General features: G+C 28.7%; 5 protein-coding genes across 15 annotated transcripts; 3 read left to right on the top strand and 2 right to left on the bottom strand.

Annotated features, from left to right (window-relative positions):
• Positions 1-89: 89 nt before the first annotated feature.
• Positions 90-2,699, top strand: LOC100644006 (casein kinase II subunit beta). 5 transcript variants are annotated; one of them, XM_012320756.3, is made up of 5 exons: positions 90-475; positions 920-995; positions 1,217-1,319; positions 1,369-1,768; positions 1,892-2,699. In XM_012320756.3, the coding sequence occupies exons 2-5, from the start codon at positions 924-926 to the stop codon at positions 1,998-2,000; spliced, it is 684 nt and encodes a 227-aa protein (XP_012176146.1). In that variant the 5' UTR covers positions 90-475; positions 920-923; the 3' UTR covers positions 2,001-2,699. The 5 variants fall into 5 exon arrangements, with proteins under 5 accessions (XP_012176146.1, XP_048270614.1, XP_012176145.1 ...); XM_048414657.1 differs by having other exon boundaries at positions 100-475; positions 1,387-1,768; XM_012320755.3 differs by having other exon boundaries at positions 472-613.
• Positions 2,700-2,922: 223 nt separating this feature from the next.
• LOC100643681 (dual specificity protein kinase TTK) lies at positions 2,923-7,242 on the top strand. Of its 3 annotated transcripts, none has more exons than XM_012320751.3 (7): positions 2,923-3,933; positions 4,009-5,054; positions 5,153-5,869; positions 5,947-6,107; positions 6,193-6,404; positions 6,480-6,863; positions 6,949-7,242. In XM_012320751.3, the coding sequence occupies exons 2-7, from the start codon at positions 4,030-4,032 to the stop codon at positions 6,973-6,975; spliced, it is 2,526 nt and encodes an 841-aa protein (XP_012176141.1). In that variant the 5' UTR covers positions 2,923-3,933; positions 4,009-4,029; the 3' UTR covers positions 6,976-7,242. The 3 variants fall into 3 exon arrangements, with proteins under 3 accessions (XP_012176141.1, XP_012176139.1, XP_003394300.1); XM_012320749.3 differs by having other exon boundaries at positions 2,923-3,920; XM_003394252.4 differs by having other exon boundaries at positions 2,923-3,778.
• LOC100643795 (nucleolar complex protein 4 homolog B) lies at positions 7,228-9,914 on the bottom strand. Of its 4 annotated transcripts, none has more exons than XM_012320752.3 (7): positions 9,744-9,914; positions 9,553-9,674; positions 9,358-9,460; positions 8,716-9,129; positions 8,589-8,636; positions 8,145-8,508; positions 7,228-8,075 (listed from the first exon to the last, which is right to left on the bottom strand). In XM_012320752.3, the coding sequence occupies exons 2-7, from the start codon at positions 9,643-9,645 to the stop codon at positions 7,571-7,573; spliced, it is 1,527 nt and encodes a 508-aa protein (XP_012176142.1). In that variant the 5' UTR covers positions 9,646-9,674; positions 9,744-9,914; the 3' UTR covers positions 7,228-7,570. The 4 variants fall into 4 exon arrangements, with proteins under 4 accessions (XP_012176142.1, XP_012176143.1, XP_003394301.1 ...); XM_012320753.3 differs by having other exon boundaries at positions 9,553-9,677; XM_003394253.4 differs by lacking the exon at positions 9,744-9,914 and having other exon boundaries at positions 9,553-9,724.
• A 245-nt stretch (positions 9,915-10,159) lies between these two features.
• LOC100643560 (ubiquitin-like protein 5) lies at positions 10,160-11,893 on the top strand. The gene is made up of 3 exons (XM_003394251.3): positions 10,160-10,908; positions 11,394-11,578; positions 11,657-11,893. The coding sequence occupies exons 2-3, from the start codon at positions 11,401-11,403 to the stop codon at positions 11,698-11,700; spliced, it is 222 nt and encodes a 73-aa protein (XP_003394299.1). The 5' UTR covers positions 10,160-10,908; positions 11,394-11,400; the 3' UTR covers positions 11,701-11,893.
• A 27-nt stretch (positions 11,894-11,920) lies between these two features.
• Positions 11,921-15,083, bottom strand: LOC100643437 (uridine-cytidine kinase). 2 transcript variants are annotated; one of them, XM_012320748.3, is made up of 6 exons: positions 14,948-15,083; positions 14,745-14,866; positions 14,310-14,566; positions 14,086-14,231; positions 13,856-14,002; positions 11,921-12,355 (listed from the first exon to the last, which is right to left on the bottom strand). In XM_012320748.3, the coding sequence occupies exons 1-6, from the start codon at positions 14,997-14,999 to the stop codon at positions 12,237-12,239; spliced, it is 843 nt and encodes a 280-aa protein (XP_012176138.1). In that variant the 5' UTR covers positions 15,000-15,083; the 3' UTR covers positions 11,921-12,236. The 2 variants fall into 2 exon arrangements, with proteins under 2 accessions (XP_012176138.1, XP_003394298.1); XM_003394250.4 differs by lacking the exon at positions 11,921-12,355 and adding an exon at positions 13,072-13,360 and having other exon boundaries at positions 14,948-15,082.
• Between the last annotated feature and the right edge of the window lie 871 nt (positions 15,084-15,954).

Raw genomic sequence — 15,954 nt, forward strand, 5'->3', positions numbered from 1 at the left:
TTGTTAAAGTTGCTAGGAAACAGGTCACGTGATACTAATATAATATGCGTATCGGTTTTAAATCTTTTTGATTGTGGACAAAGTTCTTATCGGAACCAAAGGAAGAGCAGAAAAATGGCGTGGTTTAACACCTATATTCTATTTAATTAAGTGTTAGTTAAATAAAGTGTAGGAAATTTGCGGCTGAAGTAGTATATTGGAAATACATTGATCGTTCATTGGTCAATGAAGTAGAGAAAAAATTGCTTATGAAAATATAAAAATTTGACGAATATAATTATTATAAATATTAACGTTCATTCAACAGGTAGTAAAATTTCAGTATCTTTATATAAAAAGTAAGGTTCTAATTAAAAAGGTTTAAATAAAAGAAGAATTTCCGAAAAGAAGCCGGAAGGTGGCGGATAGAATAAAGTACGGCAGCGCTATCTACATCGTTGGGACGAGCAAGCGTGGCTAATCAAAGCACCAAAAGGTAAGCTGTAAAGGCTGTTTATTTTTGGGTTTTCATTCGTCCTACAAGGTTTTTTCTCGAGTAATGTGCTTCCTGGCCGTGTCGGACTGTACATCGTGTTTGAAAATCAGTTGACGAAGCAGCAATGACCACGGAAATGTAGGTGAACCACCGGATAGGCTGTAACGTCGAGCATCTTGCCTAGTAAAGTGAAAACTCCATTTGCTCCCCTCACCCTGATCTCCCCATACCTAGCCTTTCGTTGGCGCCTTTCTAACCAATTGCCAGGCGTGCACTAAGTACTGACGTCGTATGTACGTGTGGATAATATACGGAGATCTGAGAACTTTTTTGCGCACGTACTTTTACGCATTATATACGAATCCTGCGCTCTTTTAACGCGGTGATCTCTTCTACTTCGTAGGCTGATAGGAAAAATATTTCTTTCATTTTTTTTATTCATAGGAAAATGAGCAGTTCTGAGGAGGTATCCTGGATTTCGTGGTTTTGCAATCTTAGAGGCAATGAATTTTTTTGTGAGGTAAGTACTTTTTTTGTCACAATATTTCATTTTAATTGTATATATCTTGACCTGCTTCACATTTTTGAGGTTAAAAGTTTTGAAGTTGTTGATTGTTTAAAACAAATTCCATGTCTGTATCACAAGTCCGTATAAATTTTTATTTTTGTACAATATTTGATAATATTTACATTTCAAAATTCAATGATTTGATCAGAATTGTTAATACAATCTTCTTATAGGTCGATGAGGACTATATTCAGGACAAGTTTAATTTAACTGGATTAAATGAGCAAGTACCACATTATAGGCAAGCATTAGATATGATACTTGATCTTGAACCTGGTAAATATATCATTTACACCATGCCAGAAAATATCAAAGTACTTTTAAGCTTGTTTTTATCCTGTAGATGATGAATTGGATGGCCATCCAAACCAGTCTGAATTAATTGAACAAGCTTCAGAGCTTCTTTATGGACTAATTCATGCACGTTACATTCTCACTAATCGTGGCATTGCTCAAATGATTGAAAAATATCAAGCTGGAGATTTTGGTCATTGCCCACGTGTATATTGTGAATCCCAACCTATGTTGCCTCTGGGCCTTAGTGATGTCCCTGGCGAAGCAATGGTTAAAAGTTATTGTCCAAAGTGTATGGATGTTTATACACCTAAAAGCTCTCGACATCATCATACTGATGGAGCATATTTTGGAACAGGGTTTCCCCACATGCTTTTTATGGTTCATCCAGAATATAGACCTAAACGTCCCTCAAATCAATTTGTACCTAGGTAAGTTGAAATAAAAGTGATTTCCATTTTAAAACATTTCTGCAAATGTGTACAAAAATTTGTTTGAATTTTAATGGCAAATATATAATTTTGTTAAAATTATGTAAAATAATGTTTTTACAGGTTATATGGCTTTAAAATTCATCCTCTAGCATATCAGTTTCAACAACAGTCTGCATCAACATTTAAAGCACCATTGCGAGCTGTTAATTATAATAATGGAAAACGTTAAGAACATTGCAACATAGTCTAGAACATTTTTTCATTACTCAAAATACAATTCCTAATTTCGTCCCTAAGGATTAAATAAAATATTATTTTTTATATTGATCTTTACACATCTTAGCAGGGCGCTGAAATACTAATCGTTTTGTTTAATCATTCTGTAATTTAAAGTTTGAATGCGACACTCTAACTTTTCGGAATTTTCCACGGTATTTATAGCGTACCGAAAAGATTAAGAGCGATGTACCAAACTATCAATGTTCACCAAGCGCCATGTTCATTTTTATTTCAGCTTTAGTGACAATTTTCTTTCGTGTCAAAAATCATACTTGTATGGTTATATCAATTCTGGTCGATTGAAACAACAAAAATGAAATGCATACTTAAAATAATTACTAGGGAGTAAGGATGCAGATGAGAATTATGATAAAGCGTATCTGTTTAAATGTTTTACATCTCCGTAATTGCTACCTACTAATGCTTAAAACACAAGACCGATCTCGAAATAGAGGAGCAAGTAGCAGCGGATATCGATTGTTTTTTTAAGCAAGAATAACGATAATTATATAAATTGAAAATTTGTTAAATATAATTTAATTTAAATATTAATTAAGCTGCTAAAAAAAGCAATTTATTTATACATGATTTATCTTAATAAATATTAAGCTCACAGATAAATAAGGTATAAAGCAAATTTAAAAGTAAAGACTGTATATTATTCTATAAAATCTTGTTTTCTATCGCAATTCTTCGAAAACGTATTATATGCAAGATTTAGTGGCCAGAAACAAAATTTCAGAAATTTTCTGAATATGATATATATTTAACATAAACAGTGCATATTTTAATATAGTAAAATAAAATGATTAATACAATTTTTTTATTACAATTATTATAAGTGTTCAAAATTGTTATTTATGTATTAAACCAAATAAGTTATGTATTTTTAAACATAGTAATTTTTTAAACAAATATAGTTAAACTAAATTAAAATTATTTAAAAGTAAGATACATACAAGATACATTTTATTATGTATTTTGGATATTTTAAATAAGTACATTCTCACATTTTTTCAATATCAATTCTCAACATTGTACATTTAAACTACTTTAACAATTAGATAAAAATTTAAACTTCATTGTAAAACATAAAATTCCAAAATAATTAATTTTTAAAATTTCGGTGAAGTGAAATTTTCTTGTAAAATGTAAGCATTTATAATGCTCAGAGAATATGTATTAGTAAATGAATTGTATTTTACGTTAAAATCAATCATTGTTTTTCTGTCATTTATTCTATATTACTGTATTTTCTTTCAAGTATAAACACAAATCATTGTAATATAACATAATATACTGTAACATGTCATTATGTAAAATATTAAAAAAACATTATTTTATGTTAATTTTATTATATTAATTTAATAAAAAAAACACCTTTTAATATTTAATATCAATGATACATTTGGAACTAATATGCGTGAAAAGCGCTAATGCAATTTTGTGAAATATCCCTAAAAGTAGAATGTTGCGTATTGCAACACTGTTAGCATCAACCAATCAACGGCTGTACTTAAGGTTTGAATTTCATGACGTAAACGAAAAACCAGTATGATACAAACCAAACAGTTTAGAATCACAAAAGTCAATTATGCATTTTGATGAATATATTCTCAAAGTTAAGTGTTTCTCATAATATTTAATGAAATGTGTCTCACATTTTTATTAATGTATTCAAAAACTGTTTGTTGAGTGTTACGGTTCAAGCGATTTTTATAATTATAGGTACGATAATGCTTTCAGGCCAACAAAGTGGAAATAGTTCGAAATGTTTTGTTTTATTTAATCCTCACGATATTTTGATAATTTTTAAATATATCAAAGGCTCTGGATGTGTAATAGTTTTAATAAATTTTGATATTCTGAAGTAATATTATACTGTACATATATTTACATGTTTATTATTCTTCTTCTATTAGTGTATATTATTTAAAGTAGTTTTTTTTTAATATCAGATCTGTCAGCATAATAGATCCATGTTGAATAGTATGGATCATCAAAATCATACCATTTCACGACCAAAATTTCAACCAATACGTGTGAAAGATTTATTGCATTTTTGTGAAAGTGATGATGATGAAAGCGAAGATAGACCACAAGACTCTGATAATGAATCAGATTCTGATGATCCTCAACCTCTACCACAGGATGATCATGTTGAAGATGAATTGAATAAGTCATTATCTTCATTTAATACAACATGTAATGAGTTAGAAGGAACTTGTAAGGTTTCAGAGATAATTGTTTCTTCAAAACCTGAAGAATATGTGTTAATTAATAATGTAGAATCTAAACCTGAAAGTAAATTAACATTTCGCGAACATGAACATGATGTAATTGAAAGAAGTGTAAAGTGTGAACAATCAAACCAGATGCAATTAAGTATTGATACGCATGCACAAGAAAAGCTTTCACAAACTGAACACAAAAATAAATATATTACTAATATAGATATTAAAGGAGAATTAAATCAGGACCAACTTTTAGACCAACAGAGTACTTCCAAAATAAGCAGTAACAGGGAATCTATTACTTGTGCATCCCAATATTTTGAAAGTATATTACAGTCTGGAGTGGATAATTTGCAGAATACAAATAGTAAGAAAGTAACAATAGAATCAAGTTCCATAATAAATGAAGAAAAAGCTCATAGTGAAAACGTTGCTTCCACAAGTAAAACATTAATATCAGATACAGGAACATACATAAATTCTAATGATCAGTGGATATTACAAACTCCTTTAAAACATGCACCAATTAATTCTATACGTCCAGACCCATGTTTCTCTCGTAGAAATATTACACAAACACCACAAAACAAAGTATCTGATGTATCTAAGAATCATGGATTAACACCAGCTACAATCTTATCTCATTGGTCTCTAAATAACATAAAACAAACTCCATTACAGAATAAAAGTGTTAATTTTAAAGATTCTATGCAAACTCCAAAAAATTCTTTTTATTTTACACCAAGCATAGGAAAACATGAAACTCCAAGGTATATATATATATATTTATATATCTATAATGCAATGTAAATAATTTACATAGTTATTATTAATTTCTTTTATTTAAATATGTATTATTTAATTATAGATATTTGGATACAGAAGGTAAGGTAAGAAGACCTTTATCAGATACAGGAAGTTTGGTACAAAATGATGCTTTTAGTAGACATTTATTACAAGGATCTCAACTTCCTAAAGTAAATGAAGTAACACCTAAAATTCAAGAAAAATCGTTATGTAAAAATTTATATAAAACAGATTTGCCAAAACAAATATCTGAGACATCAGAAAATGTACATCTAGAATCAGATGTTAATGAAGAATTAAAAGAAAATAAACATCCAAATAAAAATAATACATTGCTGGATAAAGAAACAGTAAATAAAATACCAAATAATAAACAGGCTCCATCTTGTATTAAAGACAATAAAGATATCTTGAAATCAATGTGCAATTATCCTCAGAATCAGCATTCAGAAGTCAATAATCAAAACCAACAACAAGACTTAAATAAAATTGTAGATAAACCATCAAATGTACAATTCTCAATCCCATCTAATGTTCCTAAATCTAGACAAAATAGAACTCTTTTTGTTAAAGGAAAAGAGTATTTAATTTTGGGTATACTTGGTCAAGGTATGAGTGGAGAGGTTTTAAGAGTACAAGACTTATCTTCTCTTGAGTTGTGCGCTATTAAATGCGTTAATCTTAATCGTATGGACAAGGACTCTGCACAAGGTTGCTTAGAAGAAATTTCAATGTTACATAAATTACAAGCACCATGTATTGTTAAAATGTTTGATTAGTAAGAACTTATTTTACAAAAATATATATTGTACATATTACATGCACTGACATTTACATTCAAGTTTCTCATTTTAGTGAAATTAAGTATCCTATGGTCTATGTAGTAATGGAAATGGGAGACACTGACCTCAGTCGTCTTTTAAAAACTATGTCACAAGAAAAACAGATTCCTCTTACAATGATTTTATATTATTGGACAGAAATGTTGACAGCCGTTAAGCATATACATGATAATGGTAAATATCTTAGCATAAGATAATCATTTATTTATTATATAATTTTTTATGTAATAGATTATGTTTTACATATATACATTTTTAGGAGTAATTCATTCAGATTTGAAACCAGCAAATTTTTTGTTAGTACGGGGGCGATTAAAACTTATAGATTTTGGAATTGCTTCTAGTATGAATGCTGATATGACATCTGTTGTGAAAAACTGTCCAATTGGAACTTTGAATTATATTAGCCCTGAAGCCCTAATGGATATTGGTGGAAATTCAGATTCTCCCTCACAGAATGTTAAATATAAAGTATGAAGATGACTTTTTAGATATAATCAAAATCGGAACCTAAAAGATAATAAAACAAGTATATTTATTTTGTAGATAAGTTTTAAGTCAGATGTGTGGTCTTTAGGATGTATTTTGTATAGTTTAGTATATGGTCATACTCCTTTTCATCATGTTCGTTCACAATGGGCTAAAGTGAATGCAATAACTAATCCGAAGTTGAACATTCCTTTTCCTACAACTTTGCAATCAGAAGATGGTAATAAAGTTATGCCATCACCACCAATTTTAATTGATGTAATGCGTAAATGTCTACAACATGATCCAAAAGCACGACCAACGGTAGCTGAACTTTTGCAAGTGGAGTATATACCCACTAAAGAAGAACATATATCAGCTACAGTTCCCGAGATTCCAGCAAATATTTTAGTGAAGATAAAGCATACATTAAGTGGAGATGAATGGCGACAATTGACATGGGTTTGTAGTAGTTTTTATGTAATACATTGTATGTATGATAAGAAAAATACCTTTTTTTCATATAAACTTTGTATTTTTCTTACAGATCTTGGAGAATAGAAGATTTATATGAAAGTATTCAGATTAAATACTACTATTTATGTACATAGATATTTTTATACATAATAATCGATAATAATACGTGGAGCGCTTATTTAAATGTATCATAGCTAAGTATGGGATTATTTCAATACTTGTTAAATACTTAAATACTTGTTAAAAATATAAGATTGTATCATGATACGATTTTATTATGAAGTTCACTTATGTTTACCTATATGATATATATTAAGTAGACAATACGTTATAAATAAAACACGAGTGATCTATTAAATTAAAATATCTTTCATTTTATTATCACACATTCATGCATACAAATGACTTCATTTAACAAAAATGGTATCTATTGTGCTAAATAGCTGCATGGTTGGAAATCTAAAAATACATATCTACATGTTGCTTGTGAAATAATGTATTTTGAATCAATTCCGTTGCAATTACTTTTAGACTTTAAATAATACAAAAGTATGCAATATTTTCATACTACATTTTTTAACGTATAAAAAAACGCAGGAAGTTCAGCATCATTTTTTTTGCGTTTTCATTGAAAAAACAGTTCCCTTCTTGATAAAGATGCATATTGCACAATACAATTTTAATATTGTCAGTCAGTGCATTGTTGTTAATTGCCAATATTGCAATAATCTTTCACCTTTTGGTAATGACATTGAATTGGGTCTTTCGAATGTTAGCATAATATCTTTAACTTTATTTTTTAATTCACTATCGAATAAATGTCCTCCAGTACGTTCTAAAGCTGATGCCATATCATACTCTACAGAAGGGAGGGGTTCACGAATGAAACGTGCAGCACTAGCAATACTTGGTACTATATGCCACTGTAAGGCTTTAATTTCCCAAAGACTACTAAGGAGTGCATTACTTAATAAAGGATCTCGTTCTTCCATTAAAAATGGGTCTCCAGCACCATTATTTTCTTCTGACGAAACCTCTCCTCCTTGTGGATGATCAATGAGACGTTTCAAGCCAGGGTGCCTAAGTAAAAGATTCCCAACAAACAATAAGATAATAAGAATATCTTCAGGTGGTGCTACAAGAGTTAAACGCGCGAGTCTTTTTGCGAAAGCGGCAACTAATGCTTCCGGCAAGTGTCTAAAAATAAAAAAGTATGTGGTAATTTTTATATAACACACAAAAATATTATACATTTTAAGGACTTACGTTGAACTGAGGAAAAGATCGGACAAATAAAACAAACGTGCTTTGTATTTTGTATGAAAGATCTCTGGTTCAAACATAGAATAAAGCTTGGTAAAAATATTAGGATATTCCAAATTATGTTTGGTAACTAGTAAAAATACACCTTGTAATGCAAGTAAGCCAATAGGCCCATCTGCATCCAATGAATCCATAAGAAAATCTGTTAGTAAAACAGGTTTTTCTAAATGTGGCATTACTCTCTCTAAAAGAACTATTAATAATTGTTTATGTAACTGTGGTGTCAATTCCCAATGCATGACACAAGCCCAGACTTTATTCAATGCACGTCTTGCTCCAGCTTGATCCCATATAAAATTTTTAGTAGCTAAAAAATAAGATATAAATATATAAAAAATTATAATTAGCTTAAATACAAGAAAAGACTATAGAAAATACATCTATTACCTTGTTGTGGTTTACACAACAAATTCTTACTTTCACACATCTCATTTTCTGAAACATGATTAAAATTTAAGTTAGATATTAATGTTAAGAAAAGTGATAAGATCATATTTAATTTATTAATTTATACCTTCAATTTCTTTTGGCAATGATAATTTATGTATAAGTTCCAACAAATTTTTAATATAAACTTCATGTGGCTGTCTTTTTGGGGTAAGAGATGGAAGACATTTCCATGTATAATAAAGAGCGTCAGGATATTCTATAATTTCTTGAAATCTAGATATTAAACTGGCATTGTCCTCCTCCGGTGACAGTAACTTCATCAAAATGGGCTTTAACCGATGAAGTGGAAAATAATATCCCAAGTTGCCAATTGGTTCCAATGGATTTTTACCTTCTTCAGCCATCAGTTTTATAGCAGTAGTGAGAGCTTGTAGTTGAATACCAGGTCGACATTTTTCCATTGATGTAAGTATCTTTTCCCATATTTCTTCATAACAATTCCTCAACCAGTTGATGTATCTTGCTTCAGGGCTTGGCTCTGTTTCAGAAATCTTATGGAAAAGCTATTTCAAGTTTTCAGGCATATACAAAATTAAAAAATAAACATGTATCTTTTATCTTTATGCTTATACTTTGTGTCCAAAAATGTATTTTCACAAAGTATTAATACATAAGAATTTACAATTCTTATCAAGAAATTCAGAGACGTATTGTATAATGTCAAATATTGCCAAACAGCAGAAAATACTAAACTATTTGAGGATACCTGAAATAGTAAGGGATATCGTACGTTCCAAATACATATCACCTCTTTTTAGGACTTCAACGAATATTGTTTCTATTGTGAGTAGGCAGGACGAAGTAGATTCCTGATAGAGTGATCAGGAATTTTAATAAATGACATAACCTTAAAAAGTTGATACATTCATCAATTTGAAACAATTTTAGAATTCGTACTTACATCCCATTGAGAAATTATATCTACTAAATTATTTGCGCGTTTTCTCGAAGTTAAGAATTCCTGAGCTTTTTGCCTTAAAAGTTTTGATGACATCTTTTGACTGGAAGAAGCGCCGGGAAGATCTGCTGCATCCGCCATCGTTGAATATAAATTCGGTAATAGCAGGGTAGAAAATTATCAAGAATACCTACGTGAATGTATTCTCTTTTGTATCTATATTCTTCTTCAGAATCAGAATCTAGAGAAACTTATTTGAAGAAATGTGCTAGTTATTGTTAAAAGTTGTAAGATATCCGTGTTAATTTCTTCCTTTTATTAACATTTTGAGTTTTTTAACACTGACTGTTGACATATACAGAACGTAATGTAATAATTTAGAAAATTTACGAGCAAGTTCAATCGAAGTATGTATTGAGTGGCTGCTTAGGGATTTTGACAGTTTTGGGCTGGATTGTTTGCTCGTGAAGTACAGACATTTCATTCGCGTTTTGTGAATTTATTTTGTGGCTCTTAAATAGAATCGAAACTATTGAATTATTTAAAAATTAATAAGCTTCTATGAGGAATCTTTGGAACAATGTATATTTAAATAATTAATTACAAGTTAGGAAGATTTTAATATTTTTACAATTATCGGGATTTGACCCCTTGCTCAGCGATAAAACTCTTTTTTTACGTTGTTTGATTTACATATATTCTCGATTTTACATAACAAAACGTGATTTATTTCATATCCAATCGAGAAGGTTGTTAATAATTTATGTTAATAGATATAGGTCTGATTTGTCTTTATACGTGCTTATGGTAAAGAAAGTAATCTGCATAATATGCAGATTAACGAATGACTACAAATAGTTATCAGTAATAATCAATAAATTTATTATCGAACTTCTTTTGTTCATTGTCTCGACTACACTTTGTATAATTCATATTTACCACTACTAGATTGCGACAGTATAAAACATTCTTAACATTTACGCTACGGGGAGCCACTTAACCTCTTCGGTACGAACACGGTACAAGTGCCGGCTATAGTCGACATCCTCTGCATATTCATGGACGAGGATCGATGTGGCGTCGATTAAAGTTAACAATAACAATAACAATATGCAAACGTTCTTGCTGTTACTTGGTCGTCAAGTAATATTTATTACTTATTAGTGAGACTATCTCCGGGCTCTGCTCGGACCAGCGTCATATCGGAGAGGTAAACGACGTATACGGTCATTAAATATATTAAGGGCGGATTCATATGACAATCAAGTTCACTTGCCAGCGTTACAGGAGTATTTCGTTTTAGTAGAAATACACGTCAATAAAATTTTCTCTCTGGTTGTAGTAACGTTATAATATACTGTAAGTAGATATCATATTAATATTTATTTGTAAATAAGAAATACTATCGATTACATATAAAAGATACTTTTTATAAAGTGATACGTGATACAGAACTGAATGTGGAAAAGCTTAAAGCTAAGTATTTTGTACATATGTCGTTATTGATATTTCATTTCATAACCTTCATGGCTGTATCTTGTATAGAATCAAAATTTTTATGATAAAAATGCAAAATGCAAATTTTCTTTTTTTAACATTGGTTTGATAAACGAAATTGATTTAAGTTCCATTTAAAGCTTATGTCTTATCCTATTATTATATTTATATATTTATTTAGATTTTAGAGAGATCTTGCTTTATTAATGTGAATATATATATATATATATTCATTGATATTAATCAAAAATTAATTTTTAAAATTGTAATTGAATGTATTTATTTTTTATATTTATTATTAATATACATATAAATACAATACCTTTTGAATAATTATTTATTTCAAGGTAAAAAATGCTAGAAATAACATGTAATGATCGTCTTGGTAAAAAAGTTAGAGTTAAATGCAATCCAGATGATACAATAGGGGATTTAAAAAAATTAATAGCAGCCCAAACTGGAACTCATTGGGAAAAAATAGTTTTAAAAAAGTGGTACACTATATTTAAGGATCACATAAAATTACAAGATTGTATCCTTTCAAACAAAATATATTTTCACAGAAGATAATTATTAACAATATAGCATTTTTCTTAACATAACAATTCAGATGAAATTCATGATGGCATGAATTTAGAACTGTATTATCAATAATTAATAATTAATATTATATAAGTTAATGTTATGTATATATATAATAACAGTAATAGTAAATTTTATATTTAAACATTTTTGATTTTGTATTTTACATGGTATTTAAGTATGTAATGTATATAATAACTATACAATAAACAAACATAAATAACAACAACAAAGACAATCTTATCTTAAATTCTTGATACTAATTGCTGTTTACAATGCAGAAGCTTACTAATGTTATTGCTATTTAATATCTAAGTATTGCTACATTATTTTTACAAATTTAATCTCTAGAAATATATTGTTTCTCATATTGCAAAATGTAATATCAACTCTCAAATACGTTTTAATTTCTATGTGTACAAGTGATACTAAAATGGAGTAAAAAAACAGCTTATAGTATATATTTTTGAAACTTAATCATCTTTTTAAATGTATTACTAATTTAATAGTGATATTAAAAAATATATGATTATTGAAAATAACAAAAGATACATTTTACAATAACTCATTGTTAGTTAATTTTCTATTAAACTCCAGAAATCGAAGAATTAATGTGGCCTCTTGGACAACTTATCTGTCCTGTTTATTGAATTTTCAGGTTGAACTGTATCTCTACCTCTGTTGCTTAAGAAGTCTCTTATATGTTGCACTATCAAGTCTATTGCCACTGTAACCGAAAATAAAGTAAAATAAAGTATAAATCAGTAAAAATAATTTTGTAATAATGGGGAACTTGATTTCTTTATTACTTTTTTATACAGTTTAAACAAACAATATATCAAATTACATAATTCAAATTGTAATTATCTTGTATAATAATAACAATTCTAAAATTATTTGAGCGTTTAAAAAATCAGAATACAGAATAAAAGAATTAGTACCACACTGAATAATATGATTAAATGTTTCTGAATATGACAGTATGTGAATAATGTACTAATTTAAATTAAAAATATCACATTTTATAGAATTATGCTAATATTATATTTTATAATCGATGAAATTATTATATGTAAAATATTTTATCAATTTATATTACTATACTGGTGCATAAAACATTCAATTGATTACGGAATAATAATATATAAAAAAATCTAAATTTTTGGGAACCCATACATGCATAAATGTATATATGTACATACATGTATATTTATAAAGGTTCTTATATATAAATTAATACTTAAATCTTTTTATATATATCTATATGACATAGATCAATCTTATATGTAAAGTTGAATAATTATGCAATAGTGGAATTATAGTGTTTGGACGAAGTACTTTGTATAATCATGCACTATGTCCAAGTTTTAGGAACAGTGAAAAATTAATTTTTCCCTTTTAAGGGTTTAATAGATGCACACATACTAGAAGCAATATTGTTTGCTGCTTAGTATAAATGTAATACAAATACAGCTGTATAAGTATATAAGAGACATATGTATTAAAAAAAAAGTCTTAAGATTACTGCAAGCTTGATCCTAGATCAATGTATGGTGTATAAAAGTGTAGTGGTTATAAGTGCACATATCATGCTAAAATCATCTGCTGAACGTGTCGGATGAAGTCGAAGTACGCCTATGTTGGTGGATGTATGGATGCTGTCTGGATGAGTTTTCAGCCTTTTTCAAACGCAAAATGTCCCAGATGTGGTGCACTATAAGGTCTATTGCCACTGTAAACATACAATAACCAAACCATGTACGTTTTTATATGACCTCCACTTTGCACTAACTTAAAAGATAGTTTGTCTAGCAGCCTTTACATACCAGGCAGCACCCATAAATGAATGTATATGTATATATATATGTATACATATATGCATGTGTGTGTGTATATATATACATACATACATATATGAAGAGAAAAATTTTCAGCTGCCTTATCAATCAAAATTTGCATTTGGAGTGTACATTTTAGAATCACCATTAGAATAAATATAATTATCATGATCATAAAGTTGTAATTGATTTTCATATTTAATTAAATTTTATGAAACTGAATTTTGGTTATGATATAATGTAAATTAATAATTTCATGAACAAGTTAATAATAACTATTACATGTTTAATACCAAACGCAGTAAGGAGTTAAAATATAAATAGTTCACTTTCCTAAATTAAACTGTTGCATATGATCCTTATTACATTATAACAATATCATGATTTACCTGTATTGTCTGCACCTCTTGGTATAATAACATCAGCAAATTTTTTAGTGGGAAGACAAAACTCTTCAAATGCAGGTTTCACAAAATTCATGTATTGATTCAATACATAATCTAAATCCCTTCCTCTTTCTTTTATGTCTCTTGGTACTGTAAAAATTGAAAGTATTCATTCATAATATTTACATATGCAACTCTAAAAGAGGAACATGACAAATGCTTTATATCATTACCTCTTCTAGCTAATCTAGTATCTGAATCAGTATCCACAAATAGTTTCATATGAAATAAGTCTCGTATTTTAGGGAAATAAAACACTAAAATGCCTTCAAACAGAACTACATCAGCAGGATAAATTGTTGTAATTTGATCTTTCACTCTAAAATCCCACAAAAAATGATTAATTTTATTTTTATTAGTAATTTATACCACTAAAATTGTTTTAAATGATACATACAAACTGTTTGTTTTATAATCATAAGCTGGTATTTCACATTTTACTCCAGCTAATATGTCTTGTAATGTTTGAAGTATCAAATCATTATCAAATGCGTCAGGGTGATCGAAATTATATTGACCTTTTTCTGCTTTAAGTTTTTCGGCTGACGATAAATCTCGATAAAAACTATCTTGTGAAATACAAACTACTTGTCGTTGCATGTGATCCATGTCTACTTGCCCTAGTTTTTCCATTATACGCTTGCACACGGTTGACTAAAAGGAGGAAAAAAATTGTTTTCATTAGCTCTTCGATCAGACAATTAATGGAAGATCTTATAATTTTCAAGTACACGTTTTTTTTAGAGGTTAAGTTAAACCGAAAATATATCTTGCACAAATTATTTAAATATAACTTAGATATTTCGGAAACACAAAATGATACATTACTTACTTTCCCACTGGCAGTGCCGCCTGAAACTCCAATTAGAAAAGGTGTTTTGTTTTCTATACCATTTAATTTTCCGTTAATACCAAAAGACATCTTTCGCGAGGTAACAATATTCATCGACATATCTGCCATCGTTAAAGATTTACTTAGATCTTCCGAAACGAAATATAAAGATCTTGAAAATGACACTCAAAAAATGGTTTTACCTATAACACGAATGATTCCAGCAGATGTTAATGGAAGTTGCAGATGTAACATATAGCTTGGTGTAAATCATTAGATCCAACAAGCGCGCGCATCGGCAGGCGATATTTAAATACTATCAGAGAGGAATTTTCTCTCTGATGCTATATACATATTTGCATGACGTGGAAAGATTAAAAGTAACCGAACTCAGTTTTTTATAATTTAGGTTACCTATTATAATTTAAATTTGGTATTTGACTCAATTATTTTAGTATATACATTAATATTAAATTTCTATTTTTTACAATATTTTTTTTTTTTTAAATATAATTTGAAGGAGTACAACTGATTTCACTAGAAATATATCATTAAATTTGTTTTCATAGCCTTAATTATGTATTTAAATTATTTTTTTCATTGATAAAGGAAATAAATAAGTAAGTCTTCATTTTATTCTTGTTAATAAATCATAGTTTTTACTGTTATTATAATTTCATATAAAGAATCATACTTTAATAAAAAAGACAACAGTACTTGTTACGTTTTTAAATTAGTTATAATGTAGAACTCTCTAGAATATTAGAGATAACATATAACTTTATCTTAACAAGCTTTATCGTAGTATAGTATCGTTTTATCAAGTAGTATCGTATGTTATTAACAAACGTTTGATCGTAAAGTTCTCGAACAAAAAACAACAAATTTTCCGACTGTCGAAATAGAGAGTTACGAAATTTTGAAGATAAGAAAAAGGCATCAATGGCGTCGTCATGTCGTGATTGATACGATATATATCGTATTTGCACAACTGAATGTAGATATTGAGAAACTGAGAATTTCAATACTCTAACTAGTGTCAGAAAATTAATCTGCTGAGAGTAAGTCGAATATCCACATGGTCACCAATGCTTAAATTTGACATGTACATACATTTGTGAAAAATGAATGTTTTTGAACTTGTTTTAATGCTTTTAAATTATTCAGTATAATAAGAATCATATAATTATTTAAGCAGTTACAAAAATTT

This window comes from Bombus terrestris, chromosome 3, assembly GCF_910591885.1.
Source record: "Bombus terrestris chromosome 3, iyBomTerr1.2, whole genome shotgun sequence".
NCBI lineage: Eukaryota > Metazoa > Arthropoda > Insecta > Hymenoptera > Apidae > Bombus > Bombus terrestris.